The sequence below is a fragment of the Anomaloglossus baeobatrachus genome, chromosome 6, assembly GCF_048569485.1.
Source record: "Anomaloglossus baeobatrachus isolate aAnoBae1 chromosome 6, aAnoBae1.hap1, whole genome shotgun sequence".
NCBI lineage: Eukaryota > Metazoa > Chordata > Amphibia > Anura > Aromobatidae > Anomaloglossus > Anomaloglossus baeobatrachus.
In genome coordinates, this window is record NC_134358.1 from 11157626 (window position 1) to 11182373 (window position 24748).

At 49.5% G+C, this 24748-nt stretch overlaps 1 protein-coding gene across 1 annotated transcript in view; it reads right to left on the reverse strand.

Annotated features, from left to right (window-relative positions):
* LOC142243779 (uncharacterized) overlaps positions 1 to 24748 on the reverse strand; it is a 260986-nt gene that overhangs the window by 3361 nt on the left and 232877 nt on the right. Inside the window, exons 13-15 of the mRNA XM_075315979.1 lie at positions 18295 to 18313; positions 17519 to 17592; positions 16820 to 17102 (exon numbers count right to left, since the gene is read on the reverse strand). Of these exons, the coding sequence (XP_075172094.1) occupies positions 16820 to 17102; positions 17519 to 17592; positions 18295 to 18313 (376 nt within the window). The remainder of the gene's footprint in view (positions 1 to 16819; positions 17103 to 17518; positions 17593 to 18294; positions 18314 to 24748) is intronic.

The window sequence follows — 24748 nt, forward strand, 5'->3', positions numbered from 1 at the left end:
CCCCCCTTTTGAGGGCGCTAGGGGGCAGCACCCTCCGGTGTTCCCCCGTGCGCCCGTCCGCGACCTCTCCTTGTCGGGACAGCCCGTCTGCGTTACCGTGGTCACGGCCCCTTTTGTGGCGAATGGTGAAGTCGTATTGCTGGAGCGCAAGGCTCCATCGCAACAATCGCCCATTCGTCCCAGAGACGGTGTGCAACCAGCTGAGGGGATTGTGGTCCGTCTCCACGATGAAGTGGCGCCCGTATAGATAGGGTTGCAGACGCTGCAGGGCCCACACTATGGCCAGGCACTCCTTCTCCATTGTAGAATAGGCCACTTCCCTTGGTAACAGCTTCCTGCTCAGGTACAGGACTGGGTGCTCTTGGCTCGCAGAGTCCACCTGGCTGAGCACCGCACCGAGGCCGAAGTCACTGGCGTCGGTCTGTACTACAAACGGCCGCGTGAAGTCGGCTGCCTGTAGCACGGGCGGGCTGGACAGGGCGTCCTTTAGGGCCCGGAAGGCTGTCTCGCAGTCCACTGTCCAATCGACTGCAGAGGGCAGCTTCTTCTTGGTGAGGTCCGTCAAGGGCTTTGCCAGGCTACTATAGCATGGAACAAACCTCCTATAGTACCCGGCGGTCCCCAAGAAGGACATCACCTGCTTCTTGGTCCTGGGGGTGGGCCAGGATGCGATGGCCTCCACTTTCTCAGGCTCGGGCTTCAGCGTTCCCCCACCTACCCGGTGACCGAGGTACTGGACCTCGCTCATGGCCAGCTGACACTTTCCCGGCTTGATGGTCAAACCTGCCCGGTGGATCCGCCTGAGCACCTGTGCTAGATGCTCTAGGTGGTCCTCCCAGGTGGGACTGAAGACGGCAATGTCATCTAGGTACGCGGCCGCGTACCCTTCAAGTCCCTTGAGCAGGGTGTTGACCATCCGCTGGAAAGTGGCAGGGGCATTCCTCATCCCGAATGGCATCACCGTGGACTCGTACAGTCCAAATGGGGTAATAAAGGCAGAGCGTTCCCTGGCCTTGCGAGTCAGGGGGATCTGCCAATATCCCCGGCTCAGGTCCATGATGGTCAGGTACTGAGCCCCGGCCAACTGATCGAGCAGGTCATCGATGCGTGGCATTGGGTACGCATCGGCGACCGTGACAGCATTGAGCCCCCTGTAGTCCACGCAGAACCGAGTGGTTCGGTCCTTCTTAGGGACGAGGACTACAGGCGAGGCCCAAGCGCTGTTGGATGCCTGGATCACCCCCAGCTCCAGCATCTCGTCAATCTCCTGGCGCATGTGTTGCTGCACCTCCAGGGAGACCCGATATGCTGAACGCCGGATCGGGGGATGATCCCCAGTGTCCACGTGATGGACAGCCAAGTCAGTCCTTCCGGGCTGGTTGGTAAACAACCCCCGGAAGGGGTGTAGGGTGGCCCACAGCTGGGACCGTTGGTCCTCCAAGAGCTGGTGGCCAACCTCCACATCCTCAATGGATCCGCCTGCCCTAACCTGGGCTAGCATATCCAAGAGGGTTTCCGCTTCTCCCTCCTCGGGCAGGTTGCACACGGGGAGCGCACATGCCTCCCGCTCATGATGTGCCTTCATCATGTTCACATGGAAGGGCTTCCGCCTTCCACGGGCAGGGTCCAGGGTGACCAGGTACGTCACAGGGTTGAGCTGCTGGTACACGAGGTATGGGCCTTCCCAGGCTGCCTGAAGCTTGTCCTGTGGTACGGGGACCAGTACCCACACCTTTTGACCCACTTGGTAGGTCCTCTCACAAGCGTTCTGGTCGTACCAACGCTTCTGATCGGCCTGGGCTTGAGCCATATTGTCGTGTACCAGTTGCGTCAAGGCCTGCATTTTGTCCCGGAAGCGCATGACATACTCGATGACCGACACTCCAGGGGTGGCCAAATCCCCTTCCCAAGCCTCTTTCACCAGAGCCAGGGGGCCCCGCACACGTCGCCCGTACAGGAGCTCAAACGGTGAGAATCCTGTTGAGGCCTGTGGAACCTCCCGGTAAGCAAATAACAGGTGTGGGAGATACCGCTCCCAGTCACGCCCATGGGAGTCGACCAACATCTTAAGCATCTGCTTTAAGGTGCCATTGAACCGCTCGCACAGGCCATTAGTCTGTGGATGGTACGGGCTGGCCACCAGATGTCGCACCTGGACTTGCTTACAGAGTGTCTCCATCAGCTGGGACATGAATTGGGTCCCCCGGTCAGTGAGCATTTCCTGGGGAAAACCCACTCGGGAGAAAATCTCCAGCAATGCGGTGGCCACCTTGTCAGCCCGAATGGACGACAAGGCCACTGCTTCTGGGTACCGGGTGGCATAGTCAACTACCGTCAGTATGAAGCGTTTCCCGGAGCTGCTGGGGATGGCCAGCGGGCCGACCAGATCCACAGCCACCCTCCTGAAAGGCTCATCGATGATTGGCAGAGATACTAGTGGGGCTTTGGGGTGTGGCCCCGCCTTCCCCACTCTCTGACAGGTTTCACACGAACGGCAGTAGGCAGCCACATCGGCCCCCATTTTTGGCCAGTAGAAATGCTGGTTTAACCTGGCCTTGGTCTTAGCGATCCCTAGGTGTCCGGCCATCGGAATCTCATGTGCGATCCGCAACAACTCCGTCCGGAACGGATAGGGTACCACCAACTGTCGGTCCCTGGGCCACGCCTCCGGTGAACCCTGCTGGACCGTGGCCCGGTACAGCCGTCCTTGGTCCCAGACCACTCGCTCCGGGTCCGAGTCCGAGGGAGGCTGTGCCGCCTGCTCCTTAAGAGCTTTCAGGCTGTCGTCAGCCTCTAACGCTGCCTGAAACCCCTGACTAGATGTGGCCAGAATCGACGAGACTGTCACATCTTCAGTCAGTACCCCGGGACCTGTGTCCTGGCCTCCACCTGACTCGGCTGCCACTTGGTCAGAAGGGGAAGAGCTATCGGACCTCCGGGAGGCCCCTTGGCTTCCAGCACTCCCACTGCGGGTGACAGCGGCCACAGCCGCTGCGACCGTGGGTCGTGCCTGCTCCTCCTCCGTTCCTGACCAAGTCGCCGGTTCAGGCAGACCTACCTGGCTTCCTGACACCCCGGTTGTGGGGGAACCATGCACCGAGATCTTACCTGGGAGCACTTCCGCTCCTGGACCGGCCCCAATCTCACCTGCCTGTTCCCCTCCTGCAGCAACAGAACCCCGCTGTGAAATCTCTGGGGACCCCACATTTGCTGTGGTAGCCCCCACCCCACACACTGGTCCTCCCCCTGCAGCACCCTGCTCTCTGCTTATCCCTGCAGAGGGCAACAGATCCCAGCTCACAGGCTGATTACTTGTAGAGGCATTGTCACACCTTTCTCTGACCCCCTCCCCTGTCACAGCTGCAGCTGTGTGTGTGTCTATGGTGTCTGTGCAAGCAGAAATATCAGAGTTCACTCCCTCCTCCCTTACATCATTCATAGATAACACATTAACATTGTCAGGAGTCATGTCAGCACTGGCTGAAGGTTCAGCCTTTGGGGCGGGGCCAAACTGGGAGGTTATTTGCCCCAAATCTGTCCCAAGTAGCACGTTTGCAGGGATCCGATCAGTTACCCCCACCTCCCTCACCCCTCGCCCTGCGCCCCAGTCCACATAAATGTCAGCAACAGGCAGCGCCGGGTCAATGCCTCCAATCCCGGAGACAGCGAGGGTTTTTCCAGGGATCAAGTCTTGGGGGGACACCATCTCAGGCCGCACCAGAGTCACCTCCGAGGCGCTGTCTCGCAGTCCTATGGTCACAGACTGGCCGACGGTGACAGGTTGGAAGCTGTCCAGGGACCTACCACCACCCCCACCCACACAATACACCTTGGGCGGCCCTTGGGACGGGGACGGAGCCGGGGCCTTGGGACGCTGAGGGCACATGGCCTTGAAGTGTCCAGGTAGGTTGCACTGGTGGCACCGTCTTGGCTCCGCCACGGGCCTGGAGAGGGGAGTTGAGGGGGACACCCCCTGCAGTCTAGGGGCAGGTGGGGCAGTCGCAGAATTCATCTTACCCCCTCTCCAGGTGCTGCTGGTGGCCGCTCTCCTGGCCTCAGGGGCCCGGTTGTTGGTGTAGTCATCGGCAAGGGCAGCTGTAGCCGTGGACCCCTTTGGCTTCTGGTCTCGGATGAACTGGCGGAGATCCTCAGGGCAGTTCCACAAGAGTTGCTCCGTGATGAACAAGTCCAGGATCTCCGGTCCGGTGGAAAGCTGCAGGCCTTGGGTCCAGTGGTCGGCAGCTCGGGCAAGTGCCCGCCGGTGGTCAGCCCAGGAGTCCTTTGGTCCCTTCTGTAGGCTCCGGAACTTCTTGCGGTAGGACTCTGGAGTGAGGTTGTACTGTTGGATCAGGGCCCGCTTGATGGTGTCGTAGCCCTGATCTGCCTCAGCAGGCAAGTCCCCAAGGACATCCAGGGCCTTACCCCTTAAACGGGGGGTCAGGTATTTGGCCCACTGGTCCTTGTTCAGATGGTGCTGCAAGCAAGTCCGTTCAAAAGCAGTCAGGAAAGAGTCCAAGTCTCCATCCTTCTCCAGCACTGGGAAGTCCTCAACACGGACCTTTGGAAGTTTGGTGTTTTGAAGGTCACATGTGGCTGATGAGGGCCGGAGCTGAGCTAGCTGCAGCTGGTAGTTACGCTCTGCCTGGCGCTCTTCACGCGCTGCTTGCCGCTCACGCTCGGCCATGAGTTCCTTGTAGCCCTCCCGGTCTCCAGCCTGGCGTAGGGCCATAGCCATTTGAAGAAGGCTATCCGAGCCTCCCAGGCTCGGTGGAATGGCACGTGGTGATCTGCGGCCCGCTGCGGAGCCTGGTGATTCACTGTCCATTGCAGAGCGGAGGGCTGGCATCTGGCTCGTTGAGGACCCTTGGGCGAGCTGCTCCTCATCTTGTCCAGCAGTGCCCGGTTGTGCAATGTCCTCTGCAGAGCTGTTTTCTGGCGTCGAGCTCCTGGAGGACTCGTGGGCAACCTCCTCATTGCTGTCCACAGCACCGTCCTCCCTCTCTTCGGCTCCTGCTTTAGCATTGGCCAGTTGCATAGCTCTGCTCCTGGTGCCATCAGCCATTCTTGCAGACTTTTGGTCACTGACACAGAACTGACACCTGATGCCTCCACACACCTTACAGTATCTGCACTCTGACACTCTAGTGTTGAGCTGGTCTGAAGACCCCAGCAGCCACAGCTGCTGCAGGCAGTCTTTAGTGTCTGGGAGTATGGGTCTCACACTCACACACACTATTATCTCGATCCCACCGCTGCCACCAATATGTCACAAACCACCGGGGGGGTCACTCAGAAATCCCCCGCGCTGGCTACCAGTACGTCACAATCGGGGGGTAACCAGTGGGGGTCACCCCTACTTTATACCTCCCGACCGACAGACAGAGCACGTGACGCGCTCTCTAGCGCCCCTCTTATAGTCAGGCCAATTATGGAATTGCCCGACAATAAGCAAGGAGGCCGCTATACTACTTATGCCGATTATTGAAGGGTCCCCGGTGAGAGTAAGGTATATATTCCCCCGACCTCCGCGGGCGGAATATATAATATCTTCCCGAATCTCACTGGCCTCCCCACAATAATCCTTGGCACAACTCGCTGCCACCAACCGCTTCACGGTAACTATTAGCCGAACACACAGACGTGGGATTCAAGATCGAGATAACAGAACAGCCCAAGATTAATTATATAATTTAATCGCCTAAAGCACACTAGAAACTACAATATATACAATAGGGAATCTACAGAATATACATATGTCAGAGTACAGTTACAGTCAAAGCATGGGTTACAAACAGGCATACACAGTTCCAGCAGTTACCTTGTTGCGTCTGGCCACAGGGGGGCGCTGTAGACCAGGTTTCCAGGAACTCCCACAGATGTTTCCTGCACGTGCCCCCAGCGAGAAGAACCTTGGAAAATGGCCGAAGCAGGGTTATCAACCTGGGCAAATCCAGGTCTCCTCCTACCTTAGTGACCTCACGGGGAAGCACTGCCACTCCCCCTGCATGGATCAGAATTATCCAGAAAAGGGGATTTTGGCCATAACTGTGCCTGGGAGCGTCGTAGACGGACGCCAATGCTCTCATTGTGACAGTTATGAATTTAGCTGCTGAACGAGGGGACTCATGACCTGTCTACGAGTTCCCATATGGCTGATATCACGTTTGGTGTGTTTCCCAATGTCCTACTTCCATAAAAAGGGTGTGCCGGCATCGTCCACATGCGGAGACACCATTGTTATGGTTGCCATATTTATCGGAGATATGGCTTGCGAGATATGAACCATTTTTTACTGGAGTCGTTCTGTCTGGCTACTTCCAAGCCTTGCTAATGAGATACAACTCTTGTTACAGGGTGACGGCAGGGAGTCATCCTGGATCCATTGTCCGCACATCATCTCATCTCCATATCAGAGGAGATGGCTGTTGGAGGTGTAAGTGGGATGTGACACCTTCACAGATGCTGGACATTTGGAACAAGAAGGGAGGGGGGGCACTGCCAGGGAGTGATGAGAGCAATTATGACTTCTCGTCATAATTCCTCTTCATATCCCAGGCTTTACCTCACAGCTGGAAAAAGAGATAATTAATCCAAACATGTGAAGCTCATTGTTCTGTTCATTGTGCCTGAAATACTTCTTAATACTTTAGGGGAACCAAACAGAATTCTGGTGGTTTGAGGGGTTGAATAATAAATGACCCTCTGAATAAACGTTTCACAATTTAAAAAAAAAAAAATAAAAAATAAGAAATAACATTCTTTTTTGCTGCAGTGCATTTCACACTTCCAGGCTGATCTACAGTCCAAATGTCACAATGCCAAGTTAATTCCGAATGTGTAAACCTGCTACATCTGCAGGGGGTTGAATACTACTTGTAGGTACTGTATGTCTTGTGCCATTGTGGAAGTAATGTGTCATGTGAGATGTGAGGTATAATGTGTAGTAGTGCTTTATGTATTGGGTGACAGTAGAGAAGCAGTAAATAGTTGGGACTCTCCCATAAGGGAGTGGCTAGGATGTACAGTCATGGCCAAAAGTTTTGAGAATGCTACAAATATTAATTTTTACAAAGTATACTGCTTCAGTTTTTCTAATGGCAATTTGCATTTACTCCAGAATGTCATAAAGAGTGATCAGCTTAACAGCAATTACTTGCAAAGTCAATATTGGCTAAGAAAATGAACTTTAACCCCCAAAACACATTTCAACATCATTGCATTCCTGTCTTAAAAGGAGCAGATAACATTGTTTTAGTGATTGTTCCAGTAACACAGGTGTGGGTGCTGATGAGGACAGGGCTGGCGAACAATCAGTCATGATTAAGTAAGAATGACACCACTGGACACTTTAAAAGGAGGCTGGTGCTTGGTATCATTGTTTCTCTTCAGTTAACCATGGTTATCTCTAAAGAAACACGTGCAGCCATCATTGCTCTGCAGAAAAATGGCCGAACAGGGAAGAGTATCGCAGCTACAAAGATTGCACCTCAGTCACAATCTATCACATCATCAAGAACTTCAAGGAGAGAGCTTCCATTGTTGCCAAAAAGGCTCCAGGGCGCCCAAGAAGGACCAGCAAACGCCAGGACCGTATCTTAAAACTGTTTCAGCTGCGGGATGGGACTTCCAGCAGTGGCGAGCTAGCTCAGCAATGGCAGCAGGCTGGTGTGAGTGCTTCTGCACGCACTGTGAGGCGGAGACTGCTGGAGCAAGGCCTGGTTTCAAGGAGGGCAGCAAAGAAGCCACTTCTCTCCTGAAAAAACATCAGGGACCGACTGATATTCTGCAGAAGGTACAGGGAGTGGACTGCTGAGGACTGGGGTAAAGTCATTTCTCAGATGAATCCCCTTTTCGATTGTTTGGGACATCTGGAAAACAGCTTATTAGGAGAAGAAGAGGTGAGCGCTATCACCAGTCTTGTCTCATGCCAACTGTTAAGCATCCGGAAACCATTCATGTGTGGGGTTGCTTCTCAGCCAAGGGAATCGCACCACTCACAGTCTGGCCTAAAAACACAGCCATGAATAATGAATGGTACCAGAATGTCCTCCAAGAGCAACTTCTCCCAACTGTCCAAGAGCAGGCGCCCAACAATGCCTTTTCCAGCATGATGGAGCACCTTGCCATAAAGCAAAGGTGATCACTACATGGCTCATGGAACAAAACATAGAGATTTTGGGTCCATGGCCTGGAAACTCCCCAGATCTGAATCCCATTGAGAACTTGTGGGCAATCATCAAGAGACGGGCGGACAAACAAAAACCAACAAATTCTGGCAAAATGCAAGCATTGCTTATGCAAGAATGGACAGCGATCATCAGGATTTGCTCCAGAAGATGATTGAGAGCTGCCAGGGAGAATTGCAGAGGTCCTGAAGAAGAAGGGTCAACACTGCAAATATTCACTTGCTGCATTAACTCATTCTAATGTCAATAGAAGCTTCTGGTCTCATAATATGATTGCAATTATATTTCTGTATGTGATGTAAACATCAGACAAAAAAGGAAGGAAGAAAACTGACCGCATACAGCTGCTATGCCGAAAGATTTTTATTCAAACATTTTCTCCATGGGTGCAGATAAAAATGCGGGAGGTGGCTTGGATGCGAGTCCCTCCAGGAGGACGACGGCCGTTTCGTCTGTGAATCAGACTTCTACGGGTCCACATGTGGGAGCGACCGTACACACCTTATAAAGGGGAGTGCATCCAGGTCACGTCACCGCACATTAAAAACAGAGGAATCACCACAAATCAGTGATTTGCATACATGCAAACAGATGTTTCACTTAAAAACATGTTTAAATAAACAGTGTAACAAACATTTTCATAAAAAACACATCTAACAAAAAAAGAAAAACAAAAGGTCGCAAGGGCATAATGAAATAACATATCATGACATATTCTTGATGATATGGTTATTCATTTATTAAATACTCAGGACTAGATTACCTGCTCTAATCAAAATTATAAGAACACCGTCAAGTCGTTACGGTCATTTAAACCCAGGTTTCCCTGTGCTCCAAATTTCATTATCAATTTTGCTTCCTTTTGTAGCAACAATTTATGGAGATCGCCCCCCTGGGGGGGCAGAGAAACCTGGACTAAACCCGCAAAACGTAGGGTATTAGGGTTACCTTTGTGTGCTGAACAAATATGTTCTATTAGTCTTGGGGAACCCTTCCCTGTAGAAATAGATTTATAATATTCCCTAAAGCGTATGTACATACATCTAATTGTTTTCCCAATGTAGAATCTTCCACACGGGCACAATATAACAAATAATGCTACAAAAGGTTTATGTTCAGTTTTAAATTTGGCCCGCTGGATGGTGTAATAAAGAAAGCCATAAAAAAGAATTGGCACATCCTCGCCAACGATCCTGATTTGAAGAAGATGACAGACGCAGGACCTTTAGTCTCTTACAGACGGTGTAACAATCTGAGAGATCTGCTGGTAAAAAATAGGGTGGCTTGTCCATCTACGTGGTTAGAAAAATGTTCCCCGGTTGGGAATTTTCGCTGTGGCCACTGCAAGTTTTGCACCTTACATCTTACCGGCACTTCTCTCAAGATTGGTTCCTCTTCATATCAAGTTAAGCAGTTTATTTCTTGCAAAACGAAGTATGTGGTTTACGTTGTATTGTGCCTATGTGGAAGATTCTACATTGGGAAAACAATTAGATGTATGTACATACGCTTTAGGGAACATTATAAATCTATTTCTACAGGGAAGGGTTCCCCAAGACTAATAGAACATATTTGTTCAGCACACAAAGGTAACCCTAATACCCTACGTTTTGCGGGTTTAGTCCAGGTTTCTCTGCCCCCCCAAGGGGGCGATCTCCATAAATTGTTGCTACAAAAGGAAGCAAAATTGATAATGAAATTTGGAGCACAGGGAAACCTGGGTTTAAATGACCGTAACGACTTGACGGTGTTCTTATAATTTTGATTAGAGCAGGTAATCTAGTCCTGAGTATTTAATAAATGAATAACCATATCATCAAGAATATGTCATGATATGTTATTTCATTATGCCCTTGCGACCTTTTGTTTTTCCTTTTTTGTTAGATGTGTTTTTTATGAAAATGTTTGTTACACTGTTTATTTAAACATGTTTTTAAGTGAAACATCTGTTTACATGTATGCAAATCACTGATTTGTGGTGATTCCTCTGTTTTTAATGTGCGGTGACGTGACCTGGATGCACTCCCCTTTATAAGGTGTGTACGGTCGCTCCCACATGTGGACCCGTAGAAGTCTGATTCACAGACGAAACGGCCGTCGTCCTCCTGGAGGGATTCGCATCCAAGCCACCTCCCGCATTTTTATCTGCACCCATGGAGAAAATGTTTGAATAAAAATCTTTCGGCATAGCAGCTGTATGCGGTCAGTTTTCTTCCTTCCTTTTCCGGATTCCATGGCTGTCCTGCTATCTGACAAGCACGCTGCGCCTGAAGTGTATTGAGCGCTACACCACAATCATCAGCACGTGTGCCACTGAACCTGAAGGTAACCTGAGGGCGGGCGGTGCAGGACTTTGTCTTCAGCTGCAGTAAACATCAGACAAACACAATTAAAAACCAGAGGGCAACAGATCATGTGGAAATAGCATTTTGGTGTCATTCTCAAAACTTTTGGCCATGACTGTAGGGTAAGTGACTGTTTCCTTTGGAGCGTCAGGTAGGGCCCAGCGAGTGACAGAAAGAGACCTAGGGTCTGAATGATTGTTAAGGCTGCATGCAGTGTGTGACCTCTGGAGAGAAGGAGAAAGGAGACCGGGAAAAAGATAGTGTGGTCCTCAGAGACAAATCAAGATACAAGGAGAATGGTAGAGACCCAGCATGAAGGACAGTAAAAGGCCCAAGGACTTATCATAGAATAGAGTGACCCAATCGAATGGGTTCAGAGAAGGGACGTCTAAAAGAAAGGCCCCAAGCAGCTTACGTGGTCTAAAGATTATGGGCCAAGACAAATTTGAGCGTGAGTTGATGGAGTGGAATTCCCTAGACGTCAAAAAGCTTGGAAACTTGAGTCCAGTTCTATTGGCAGATTCCCTTCTCTGCGGGGAGAATGAGACACAGAATCGCGGGAAGAGAACATTTTTTTCACAAACTGTTTCATGGTGCATGTGTTTCATGGGTTGTAGTGAAACAGACCAGAAGACTGGGGACAAGAACAACCAAACTGGGACCAAAGAGAATGTGTCTAAAGTTTCTCTGTCAATGAAACGTACGAGAAGTTGTGTGCTCGCTATCTTGTGGACATAGTTGTCAACTGACTGTTAAGTAATACTACCACATTGTTTTTAAAGAGCCAGTGGTCTCTCTTCTTGACTGGGTTAACATCTGGTGCTGGCCAGCCGAAGTCATTGACATATGCAACCTGCAAGGGCATATCACCCCACTAGTGAAAATCTACACATCCAGCCAGGACCACATCTTTCATGTAGCATGGCTGGGTGCGAGAGAACAGCATCTCGCCCACAACTACCGTCCCGCGTCACGTTACACATGAATATGCATGGTCAGAAATCCTCAGATGCTGTAAGCTTCCATAATGTTCTAAAGCAGAAAATTGTGGAGAAAGACAAGATGGGAAATTATTGAGAAAGACAGGCCAATATATCCTGGAGAAATACCGTATATGACTGGATATTGTCAAAGAAAATCAGAAGGAGCAATACAGATAAACCCAAAATGGGACAACATAGAGAAACGTAAGACTAGACATTGGTGAGAAGCGCATGTCAAGTAACAAAATGATTAATACAAGACATCATGGCGAAATGCAAGACAGAGCATTGTGGAGGAACAGAGGTTTGGGAGAAACAAGACAGGACCTTATAGAAGAACATACTGTATGATGAGACATTGTGGAGAAACACAAGACAGGGCCTTATAGAAGAACATATGATGATACATTGTGGAGAAACACAAGACAGGGCCTTATCGCAGAACATATGATGAGACATTGTGGAGAAACACAATATGTGACCTTATAGAAGAACATATAATGAGACATTGTGGAGAACCACAAGACATGACCCTATAGAACTCAAAATGGGACATTGTGGAGAAACACGAGGCAGGACCTTGTAGAAGAACACAAGATGAAACATTGTGAAGAATCACAAGACATGACCTTATAGAACTCAAAATGGTACATTGTGGAGAAACACAATACAGGACCTTATATAAGAACATAAGATGAGACATTGTATAGAAACACAAGACAGGATCTTATAGAAGAACATAAGATGGGACATTGTGGAGAAACACAAGACAGGACCTTATAGAAGAACATAAGATGGGACATTGTGGAGAAACACAAGACAGAACCTTATAGAAGAACATAAGATGAGACATTGTGGAGAAACACAAGACAGAACCTTATGGAAGAACATAAGATGGGACATTGTGGAGAAACACAAGACAGGATCTTATATAAGAACATAAGATGAGACATTGTATAGAAACACAAGACAGAATCTTATGGAAGAACATAAGATGGGACATTGTGGAGAAACACAAGACAGAACCTTATAGAAGAACATAAGATGGGACATTGTGGAGAAACACAAGACAGGATCTTATATAAGAACATAAGATGAGACATTGTATAGAAACACAAGACAGAATCTTATGGAAGAACATAAGATGGGACATTGTGGAGAAACACAAGACAGGATCTTATGGAAGAACATAAGATGGGACATTGTGGAGAAACACAAGACAGGACCTTATAGAAGAACATAAGATGAGACATTGTATAGAAACACAAGACAGAACCTTATGGAAGAACATAAGATGGGACATTGTGGAGAAATTAATACAGCCACTGGTATGGTATTTGAAGGTACAGTAAATACTAAATCAGCAAAAATGCCTAAAATATAACCTTTATTGGTTTCTCTATAAAAGGAAAGGAATACCTTACCTCATAGAATATAAAAACAATGTCTGCCGCAGAGACTGAGATGCTGCAACACCCTTCAATCACATCAAGGGATTAATACACTCTGCCACATGACACGTCAGTGTTATGAATGGTACAAACAGGTATTACATCCGACCACACAGGTACACACTGGTTCTGCACAATTGGCAGTGTATATGGGTAATAAACAGTTGTTTCCACTAATCACACTGCCCATACAACAATGCACCCGTACCCATTAAAGGGGATTAATGCACATTGACAATCAGATATCCAGACCACCAGCCTGGTGTCCGGGCATCTAACCAAATATGCACTCAGGGTTCAGATGAAACATGACAATGCTCTGAGATAACCATACATAAGGATCCCAAATATAGCAATGTCCAGAAATGTGGAAAAGGAACAATCTCACCCGTTCCGGTGTGGCCTATTCCCACAAGGGCAGCTTGTCCTCATTATAGGCGTCTCCACGACCCCTCATAAACTGGGCCTAGGATCCCTTTAGAGCACTTGCTGTCCCATCCCAAATTCTCCTCCTCCCAACGCGTTTCCTACTTTGTTATTCATCAGGGGAGCTTGAAGAGATAAAAAGGTTTCTAGTGTGAAAACCTCTCATGGGTTAACTAGAAAGAGAAAAAAGCGGGACAATAAACAGGGGTTCCATAGACAACAATCCCCTAAACACCTTTCCCTTAACTAAGAAACCAGGAGAAGCAGACTTACCAGACGGTGACAGCATGAATCCTCTCCGCTGTACACCGCTGTCAGTATTTGCCATGTTTAAATAATCGCCGCTCTCCCGCCGGCGTCTGACGTCACATCCGTAACCGCGCTCCCCAATTCCGCCTATCGTGGTGGAACGCATACATGGACCGCACGTCCCTTAGGATGCGACGTCAGAACCACCCGGCGCGGTCATGACATCACCAACCTGAGGCACATGACCAGAACGCACTAGCGTCCACAAAGTCCGCCCCTCCACACATAAGAAACAGCGCCCTGCATATAACTTCATTGCGCATGCGCTGAAACCTTAAAAGGGCAATTCCTTCTGTCTATACAATAACCGCTTCTGTCAAATAGAGCGTAAAGGTAGCGGAACAATAAATTACCAGATAATATGTGCAGGCCTACAATGACCCAGGGATTGCTGAAATATAAACTGAATCTTATGGAAATTTCCAGAGGGAAAAGCCTAACAAATAAGATAACTATTCATCACTGGGGACTCAGATGTATTAGACAACTGAATTAGTATTGAGAGGGATACCGGAGAGACAGACTAGCCACTAATGGCAGGAGGATCAAGAGGGAGAGAAATCAAAGGCCCCAACTTCAGCCAGAATACAGCTGACAGTACCCCAGGGAAAAGGGGGATAGAAAAATAGAGAAATAGAGACTACCTATCAACTCCACCACCCACTACACTAACTAAATGAAACTTTCCCTACCTAGCTGCGGAGGTTGGCACCCTAAATTACGGTAATTGGCGCCCCCGCTCACCGGCGGCTTTCCCTCCTAGCTGTTCTAATCCTTCACCTACAAAAAGGGTGCAAAGGACAGGGATTCATTCAAGCCGAGGGGGTGAACCGTCTTGAGCCGAAAAATCCATCTACATTCTTTCTGGAGGATCTTCTTATCCCAGTCACCTCCTCGTTTCAGTGGTGGGACAACATCTATACCCTGAAACGTAACATGACCAATGTCCCCCCCATGGATGGAATTCACATGCTTCGCCAGTGGGGTGTCATTTCCAAGTCTGATGTCCCTTAGATGTTCACCTATTCTCCTCCTAAACTCTCTCTTAGTCTTGCCTATATATTCCAGCCCACACGAGCATGTCGCTTTGCCGGACAAAAGGAGTTATTTACTTAGCCACATGCTCGTGTGGGCTGGAATACATAGGCAAGACTAAGAGAGAGCATGTGAATTCCATCCATGGGGGGGACATTGGTCATGTTACGTTTCAGGGTATAGATGTTGTCCCACCACTGAAACGAGGAGGTGACTGGGATAAGAAGATCCTCCAGAAAGAATGTAGATGGATTTTTCGGCTCAAGACGGTTCACCCCTCAGCTTGAATGAATCCCTGTCCTTTGCACCCTTTTTGTAGGTGAAGGATTAGAACAGCTAGGAGGGAAAGCCGCCGGTGAGCGGGGGCGCGAATTACCGTAATTTAGGGTGCCAACCTCCGCAGCTAGGTAGGGAAAGTTTCATTTAGTTAGTGTAGTGGGTGGTGGAGTTGAAAGGTAGTCTCTATTTCTCTATTTTTCTATCCCCCTTTTCCCTGGGGTACTGTCAGCTGTATTCTGGCTGAAGTTGGGGCCTTTGATTTCTCTCCCTCTTGATCCTCCTGCCATTAGTGGCTAGTCTGTCTCTCCGGTATCCCTCTCAATACTAATTCAGTTGTCTAATACATCTGAGTCCCCAGTGATGAATAGTTATCTTATTTGTTAGGCTTTTCCCTCTGGAAATTTCCATAAGATTCAGTTTATATTTTAGCAATCCCTGGGTCATTGTAGGCCTGCACATATTATCTGGTAATTTATTGTTCCGCTACCTTTACGCTCTATTTGACAGAAGCGGTTATTGTATACACAGAAGGAATTGCCCTTGTAAGGTTTCAGCGCATGCGCAATGAAGTTATATGCAGGGCGCTGTTTCTTATGTGTGGAGGGGCGGACTTTGTGGACGCTAGTGCGTTCTGGTCATGTGCCTCAGGTTGGTGATGTCATGACCGCGCCGGGTGGTTCTGACGTCGCATCCTAAGGGACGTGCGGTCCATGTATGCGTTCCACCACGATAGGCGGAATTGGGGAGCGCGGTTACGGATGTGACGTCAGACGCCGGCGGGAGAGCGGCGATTATTTAAACATGGCAAATACTGACAGCGGTGTACAGCGGAGAGGATTCATGCTGTCACCGTCTGGTAAGTCTGCTTCTCCTGGATTCTTAGTTAAGGGAAAGGTGTTTAGGGGATTGTTGTCTATGGAACCCCTGTTTATTGTCCCGCTTTTTTCTCTTTCTAGTTAACCCATGAGAGGTTTTCACACTAGAAACCTTTTTATCTCTTCAAGCTCCCCTGATGAATAACAAAGTAGGAAACGCGTTGGGAGGAGGAGAATTTGGGATGGGACAGCAAGTGCTCTAAAGGGATCCTAGGCCCAGTTTATGAGGGGTCGTGGAGACGCCTATAATGAGGACAAGCTGCCCTTGTGGAATAGGCCACACCGGAACGGGTGAGATTGTTCCTTTTCCACATTTCTGGACATTGCTATATTTGGGATCCTTATTTATGGTTATCTCAGAGCATTGTCATGTTTCATCTGAACCCTGAGTGCATATTTGGTTAGATGCCCGGACACCAGGCTGGTGGTCTGGATATCTGATTGTCAATGTGCATTAATCCCCTTTAATGGGTACGGGTGCATTGTTGTATGGGCAGTGTGATTAGTGGAAACAACTGTTTATTACCCATATACACTGCCAATTGTGCAGAACCAGTGTGTACCTGTGTGGTCGGATGTAATACCTGTTTGTACCATTCATAACACTGACGTGTCATGTGGCAGAGTGTATTAATCCCTTGATGTGATTGAAGGGTGTTGCAGTACCTCAGTCTCTGCGGCAGACATTGTTTTTATATTCTATGAGGTAAGGTATTCCTTTCCTTTTATAGAGAAACCAATAAAGGTTATATTTTAGGCATTTTTGCTGATTTTGACATTGTGGAGAAACACAAGACAGGATCTTATGGAAGAACATAAGATGGGACATTGTGGAGAAACACAAGATATGATCTTATAGAAGAACATAAGATAAGATATTGTGGAGAAACACAAGACAGGACCTTATAGAACATGGACTTATGAACTTACACTGGGTTGTTGTTGTCGGGGGAGTTCCCAACCCGGATTTCGGCCCCCATCAGCCTGTCTTTACAACAGTCCATCCTGTTTGTTATTACGACGTTTGATATCTTGTAGCTCTCTTTCAGGTCCAGCTTCCACCAGGGATCTTTTTGATTATTGGTATGAGTGCAGGAGCCCTTGTGGTAATTGGTGTCTTTGATACCATCGATGGCATTTTTGGCGTATCCCATTATTGAATATTGAAAGTTAGATATCTGTGAGGCTTCTCCATTTCTTGCGATATTTGTGGCTGAGGAAATAAGACCAGAGGAGATGGCAGTGAGAAGCAGCAGACCGGCTGGTGGGATTGTCACCATTCCCCATATTCCAGGTCTGGAATTCATTGGACTTGTGTAATAATAAGTCTAGATCATTAGTCGAGCTTCAGCTAGATATTTTATAGTTTGCTGAATTTGATAATTCCTGGATTATATATTTAGCCCCCAAATTATACTACAGCTGACCTTATGGTGGAAGTGTAGACCTGGTTGGGTGCAGATTGGTAGAGACCTCAGTAGCGGCATCGCCCTGCATCTGACCCCTCTGCCTACGCTATATTACCACCCTTCAGGCCAGATCTGTGACCGCCATGTGGCACAGATATAATCCTACCCTGTGTACAGATATACGACCGCCATGAAGCCTGGGGTGGGGACAGGATCTTACCTCCCGGTGCAGGAGAACATCCCAAGGTCAGAGCCACAGATCCCAGAAGAATCAGAGACGACAGAAGATTCATCCTGAGGAAAGAGGAACAGAGACAGAGGAGTCACCAATGCCACAAAGTGCCTAGAGGTAAGAAGTCTCTGACTGACATGGAGGACCTCTACATCATTCAGTGATTTCCTTCTGCCGCAGTTACAGCCGGAGCAGCGCTCACTATATTGAGTCAGCTTGGTTTTCCAGACCGTTCTCACAGATGATGGAATTGGTCAGAGTTGATGTTTCCCGCACAGATACTTTGTCATCTTCTGAGTTTATTACTTTTGTGCTACATATTATTCCCCATCATGGAGATACGGTTTCCACACATCATTGATGTCCATCGTGCCCGCATGACCGGCCGGTGCATTGTCAACGCCTAAAGGTCCAAAGAGTAAAATGTGACCAGAGGGATCGAGCGGAGGACCCGGCGAGGAGCTGCCGTGGCAGGAAAGATGAGCAGGCGTCCTGGGAAAGGATGACGGGACGGGGCGGGGGCTTTCATCATTTAACCCTTTCCTTGACCTCCATAGTTTATGATTTAGAGTCAGGAGAGACCTCAGAACATAAATCGTCTTTTCCCATCAATTTTGATTTGGACAAATTTTATTTTTGACCAAATTCAATCTTCCCGAAAAGTATTTTGTAAAATTTGCTCATCCTAAGACTCTAGGATAATGAGTGTTAGAAGCAGCACTAGATAAGAATGGCTGATAACATGGGAAAATAGCCTGACTTACCTATACAGATGGTGCAGCACTGTCCTGCAGGTGAAGAGTTAATAATAATGGCAGTGTGACGGCGCCCCCTGTAGTCAGGTCCTGCAGTCTCTCTGGCCGGAGCAGCCTCACTGCGGGGCATTTATACCTTTCTACACTCCAGTCCCTCCGCCCGCTCTGATCCGGCCTCTACTTTGTGGTTTTCCAGGTAATTTATTCCCTGAAGAGAGATTTTTCTCATGACTAATAAAGCAAACAGCCTCGTTCAGAAGATCAATAACCACAAAGGACATAGACATCAATCTTACAATGGAGACGTAAAAGCAAAACAAGTGTACCACACCGCGCTCGGATCCGGGCTCGTCGGTGGGTGGCTCGAGCGCCTCCAGACCCGGGGTCACTTCGCTCTGAAAGGGAACTGGCGCTTTGGAGGGGACATAGGTTTACGGCCGTGGCCGTGGTTTTGGTTAAGTTCGTGACGCCACCCACGGGTTGTGGTGAATGTGGACACCACCGCTGCTTTTTACTAGGCACCCGGGGAAGATGTTGCGCAGCAAGGTGTTAGCCACTCCGTGGGTAGGGGTGATAGCCCCGGGACCCATTTGGGAAGGACGTGCTGGTGGGGTGCAGGGCAGTGCACGGCCCGAGGGCACAGTTGTACTTACGATGATTGACACACACGAGTCTCTGGTAAACCAAGATGATGGTGGTCGGTGCCCGCAGCCGGCTGCGTCTGGTCCCCCACCTGGTTTGGTGGTCTCTACCATTGTCCTGCACCGTGTTGTGTAGCTGTGGACTGCCTGCGCTTCAGCGACGGGAGTCTGCTCCCCGGCGTTGAGTATGTCGGGAGAGCCCTTTGCCCGCAGACGCTGGCCCGTGGGATCTCTGCCTGTGTAGTGGCTTTCTATCCCCCTCAGTGGGTTGTTGTCTTCAGTCGGGACTTGGGTGGGAAAGGACCTAAGGTCCAGACCTCAATCAATTAACTCAGTCCAGTAGTTTCTGGACCTCGTTTCAGGGTCTGAGTACCCCCCTTTTGTGCTCCAGTTTACAGTCGATTCTCCGGTTCGGTACCGGCGGGCCACTACCCTGTCCCAGTCCCTTACGGTTCCACCAAGCCGTCTTCCCGGCTCCTGCAGGCTGAGGCCACCGTTTGCCTCCTAGCCAAAGGTGTCCAGGCTACGACCCAGACACCTGTCAGACTTTACTCCTCTACTCCACTTTACTGCTCCACTCTGCTCCTCTCCTCAAACTCTTCTCTTCTGTTTTTGTTTTTCCTGCCTCAGGACCTGTGAACTCCTCGGTGGGCGTGGCCAATCGCCTGGCTCCACCCCCTTGGTGTGAACATCAAACCCTGAGGGAGGTGACTAAAGTTTTAAGGTTGGCTCATGTTACCTTATTAGGGGAGGGGTGTTGTGCAAGGGCCTACCTGTGACTACCTGGCTAGTCCAGGGCGTCACACAAGCACCACTATAAGTGTGCGGTCTGCACCTCGTGTAGGGTCTGCGGGGTGCGTGGGTGACAGGGGTTAGGGAAAAGGGGAATATGTCAGCCTGCAACCAGTCCTGTCTGCTGGAGACATTCAGTGAGTGGCTTTCATTGTTCCATCTCCTGCAGAACGCAGTGTGACCCGGCCAGTGTGAAGAGCGGTGGAGTGTGAAGCGGAGAAGAGCGACGCTGGACCCCGGCGAGAGCAGAGCTGGACCGCAGCAAGAGCAACACTGGGCATCAGCGAGAGCGGAGCTAAACTGCAGCAAAAAGCGACACTGGACCCCAGCAAGAGTGACACTGGACACCAGGGAGAGCGGAGCTAAACTGCAGCAAGAGAAACACTGGGCACCAGCGAGAGTGACACTGGACACCAGGGAAAGCGGCGCTGACCCCAGTGCGCTGGCTGTCCTTAGACCCCGGCGAAAACAACATCGGGGAGAGCGGCACTGGACCCCGGCAAGAGTGACACTGGACACCAGGAGAGCGGCGCTGACCCCAGCGAGACCGCCCTTGGACCCCGGCGAGAGCAACACCAGACACTTGGGAGAGTGGCACTGGACCACCCCAGCGACAGTGACACTGGACACCAGGAGTGCGGCGCTGACCCCAACGAGACCGCCCTTGGACCCCGGCGAGAGCAACACCGGATATCGGGGAGAGTGTGACGCCCTGGACCCCAGGGGTCACAGGTCACTACACCACACACACACCTCCCATCTTAGAAAGGTACCACCCGTCAAACAAAAGACCTGATTGCCTCCCTCAGAGTCAGACAGGCACACCAGGTGGGCGGAGTGAGGCGGAAAGACGCCCCCGAGGAGTCTGCTGGCGTGAGGCAGGAAAACAGAAAAGAGTGTGTAGTACAGTACAGTAGGGAGAGGAAGCGAGTACAGTTCTGCGCGGGGCCTGGGTTGGAGCCTAGGACCCCTGAACAGTCAGGCAGGCAGAGGGCAGTGGCCGCCTGCAGGAGACCGGGAGTACGACCGGTGGAACCGTAAGGGACCGGGAAAGGGTAGTGGCCCGCCGGAACCGAACCGGGAAACCAACTGGATACCGGAGCACCAGGAAGGGTACTCAGACCCCGACTAGGCTATATGCCATCACCATAGTCAATTAACTGATTGAAGACTGGACTGTATGTTCATTCCCACCAAAGTCCCGATCGAAGGCAACAGCCCAACCCGTCCGGATAGTAGCCACCGCCAAAGGCCAGAGATCCAAGGCCCAGCGCCTGCGGGCAAAGGGGCTCCTACGACACACACACGCCGGGGAGCGGACCACCCGTGCCCAGGCACAGTGGTCAAACTACAACATAGGTGCAGGAGAAAGGAGGACACTGCCAACCCGACTAGGAAGCTGCAGCCGGCTGCGGGCCCCGTTCATCACTTCTGTTGGTTTACCAGTGACTCTGTGTGGCTTAAACGTGAGTACACCTGTGCCCTCGGGCACTGCACCGCACTGCGACCCTGCACCCCGACCCTCACCAAGCGGGCCCCGGGACCAACACCCCCTACCCACGGAGGGGTTAACACCAAAGCTGCGCCACAACACCGCTCCCGGGAGCCCCCACCATCACCAGCAGCGGTGGTGTCCACCATCACCACAACCCGTGGGTGGCGTCACGAACAATCATCCCCAAAACCAAATACCCGCATCCCCCCCGCGCGTAGCGCCAGCCTTCCTTGCAGGGCGACGTGACCCCCGGGTCCGTGAGAGGCTCGAGCCACCACCCATAGAACGCGAGCACGGATCCGCGGTCGCAGTCGAGGCCGCGGGGCGGTACAAAAGCCGTACTGGACCCCGGTGGGAGCGACACTGGACCATGGCAAGAACGACACTGGACCCTGGTGACTGCAGCGCTGGTGCCCGGTGAGAGCAACACTGGTCACCGATAAAAGCGGCACTGGACCCTGGCAAGAGCAACACTGGTCACCAGCGAGAGCGGTGCTGGACCATGGCAAGAGTGGCACTGGATCCCGGAGAGAAAGGCGGAAGGTGGGAATATTATCACTATCCCACTACTACTGCACACACATCTAATGAAAAAGAATAGGTAATGGGTGGCTTCTATACAATGGGTACGGAAAGTATTCACACCCCTTTACATTTTTCACTCTTTGTTTCATTGCAGCCATTTGGTATTTTTTTCTCATTAATGTGCACTCTGCCCCCATCCCCCATCTTGTCAGAAAGAACACAAATGTAGAAAATTTTGCAAATTTAATAAACAAGAAAAACTGAAATCTCACATAGTCATAAGTATTCAGCCCCTTTGCTCAGTATATCACATGGTGATAATTATTCAGCCCCTTTGCTCAGTATATCACATTGTCATAAGTATTCAGCCCCTTTGCTCAGTATATCACATGGTGATAATTATTCAGCCCCTTTGCTCAGTATATCACATTGTCATAAGTATTCAGCCCCTTTGCTCAGTATTGAGTAGAGGCACCCTCCCTTTTGAGCTAGTACAGCCATGAGTCTTCTTGGGATCCTGGATTTGGGGATCCTCGGACATTCTTCTTGCAGATCCTCTCCAGTTCCATCAGGTTGGATGGTGAACGTTGGTGGACGCCATTTTCAGGTCTCTCCAGAGTTGGGTTTAGGTCAGGGCTCTGGCTGGGCTGGTCAAGAATGGTCACAGAGTTGTCCTGAAGCCGCTCCTTTGTTATTTTAGCTGTGTGCTGAGGGTCATTGTCTTGTTGGAAGGTGAAGCTTCGGCCAAGTCTGAGGTCCAGAGCATCCGGAAGGGGTTTTCTTCCAGTATCTCTCTGTACTTTGCCACATTCATTTTTCCTTCAATTGCCACCAGTCGTCCTGTCCCTGCCCCCATAGCATGATGCTGCCACCACCATGTCTCACTGTGGGGATGGTATTGGGCAGGTGATGAGCAGTGCCTGGTTTTCTCCACACATATCGCTTAGAATTATCACCAGAAAGTTCTATCTTCGTCTCATCAGACCAGAGAATCTTATTTCTCATAGTCTGGAGTCCTTCATGTGTTTTTTGCAAACTCTATGCGGCTTTCATGTGTCTTGCACTGAGGAGAGGCTTCTGTCGGGCCACTCTGCCATAAAGGCCCGACTGGTGGAGGCTGCAGTGATAGGTGACTTTGTGGAACTTTCTCCCATCTCCCTACTGCATCTCTGGAGCTCAGCCACAGTGATCTTGGGGTTCTTCTTTACCTCTCACCAAGGCTCCTCTCTCACGATTGCTCAGTTTGGCTGGACGGCCGGGTCTAAGAAGAATTCTGCTGGTCCCAAACTTCTTCCATGTAAGGATTATGGAGGCCACTGTGCTCTTAGGAACCTTGAGTTCTACAGAAATTCTTTTGCAACCTTGGCCAGATCTGTGCCTTGCCACAATTCTGTCTCTGAGCTCCTTGGGCAGTTCCTTTGGCCTCATGATCCTCATTTGGTGTGACCTGCAGTGTGAGCTGTGAGGTCTCATATAGACAGGTGTGCGCCTTTCCAAATCACATCCTATCAGTGTAATTACACACAGCTGGACCCCAATGAAGGAGGAGAACCTTCTCAAGGAGGATCACAAGGACATGGACAGCATGTGACTTACATATGAGTGTCTGAGCAAAGGGTGTGAATACTTATAACCATGTGATATACTGAGCAAAGGGGCTGAATACCTATGACCATGGGATATACTGAGCAAAGGGGCTGAATACTTATCAACATGTGATATACTGAGCAAAGGGGCTGAATACTTATCACCATGTGATATACTGAGCAAAGGGGCTGAATACTTATCACCATGGGATATACTGAGCAAAGGGGCTGAATACTTATCACCATGTGTTATACTGAGCAAAGGGGCTGAATACTTATCACCATGTGTTATACTGAGTAAAGGGGCTGAATACTTATCACCATGTGTTATACTAAGTAAAGGGGCTGAATACTTATCACCATGTGATATACTGAGGAAAGGGGCTGAATACTTATCACCATGTGATATACTGAGGAAAGGGGCTGAATACTTATCACCATGTGTTATACTGAGGAAAGGGGCTGAATACTTATGTTCATGAGATATACTGAGGAAAGGGGCTGAATACTTATGTCCATGTGATATACTGAGGAAAGGGGCTGAATACTTATCACCATGTGTTATACTGAGTAAAGGGGCTGAATACTTATCACCATGTGATATACTGAGCAAAAGGGTTGAATACTTATGACCATGTGATATTTTGTTTTTCTTGTTTAGTAAATTTGCAAAAATGTCTATATTTCTGGGTCTTTTATTCTGTGAAGATGGGGGCAGAGTGCACATGAGTGAAAAATTTAAAGGGGTGTGAATACTTTCCGTACCCACTGTACATTGTCATTAACAAACGAGCAATTCATTGCTGCGGGATTGAATCGGTCAGTGTATGGATGCACTATTTACAGTGTATAGAGGTATTATACAGGCACTACAGGAAAAAATATTCATGCATTGTGTCAGAATTATATTGTAAAAGTGACTACAGCAGCAGAATAGCGAGTGCAGCTCTGGAGTATAATACAGGAGGTAACTCAGGATCAGTAATGTATGTACACAGTGACTGCACCAGTAGAATAGTGAGTGCAGCTCTGGAGTATAATACAGGAGGTAACTCAGGATCAGTAATGTATGTACACAGTGACTGCACCAGCAGAATAGTGAGTGCAGCTCTGGAGTATAATACAGGAGGTAACTCAGGATCAGTAATGTAATGTATGTACACAGTGACTGCACCAGCAGAATAGTGAGTGCAGCTCTGGAGTATAATACAGGGGGTAACTCAGGATCAGTAATGTAATGTATGTACACAGTGACTGCACCAGCAGAATAGTGAGTGCAGCTCTGGAGAATAATACAGGATGTAACTCAGGATCAGTAATGTAATGTATGTACACAGTGACAGCACCAGCAGAATAGTGAGTGCAGCTCTGGAGTATAATACAGGAGGTAACTCAGGATCAGTAATGTATGTACACAGTGACTG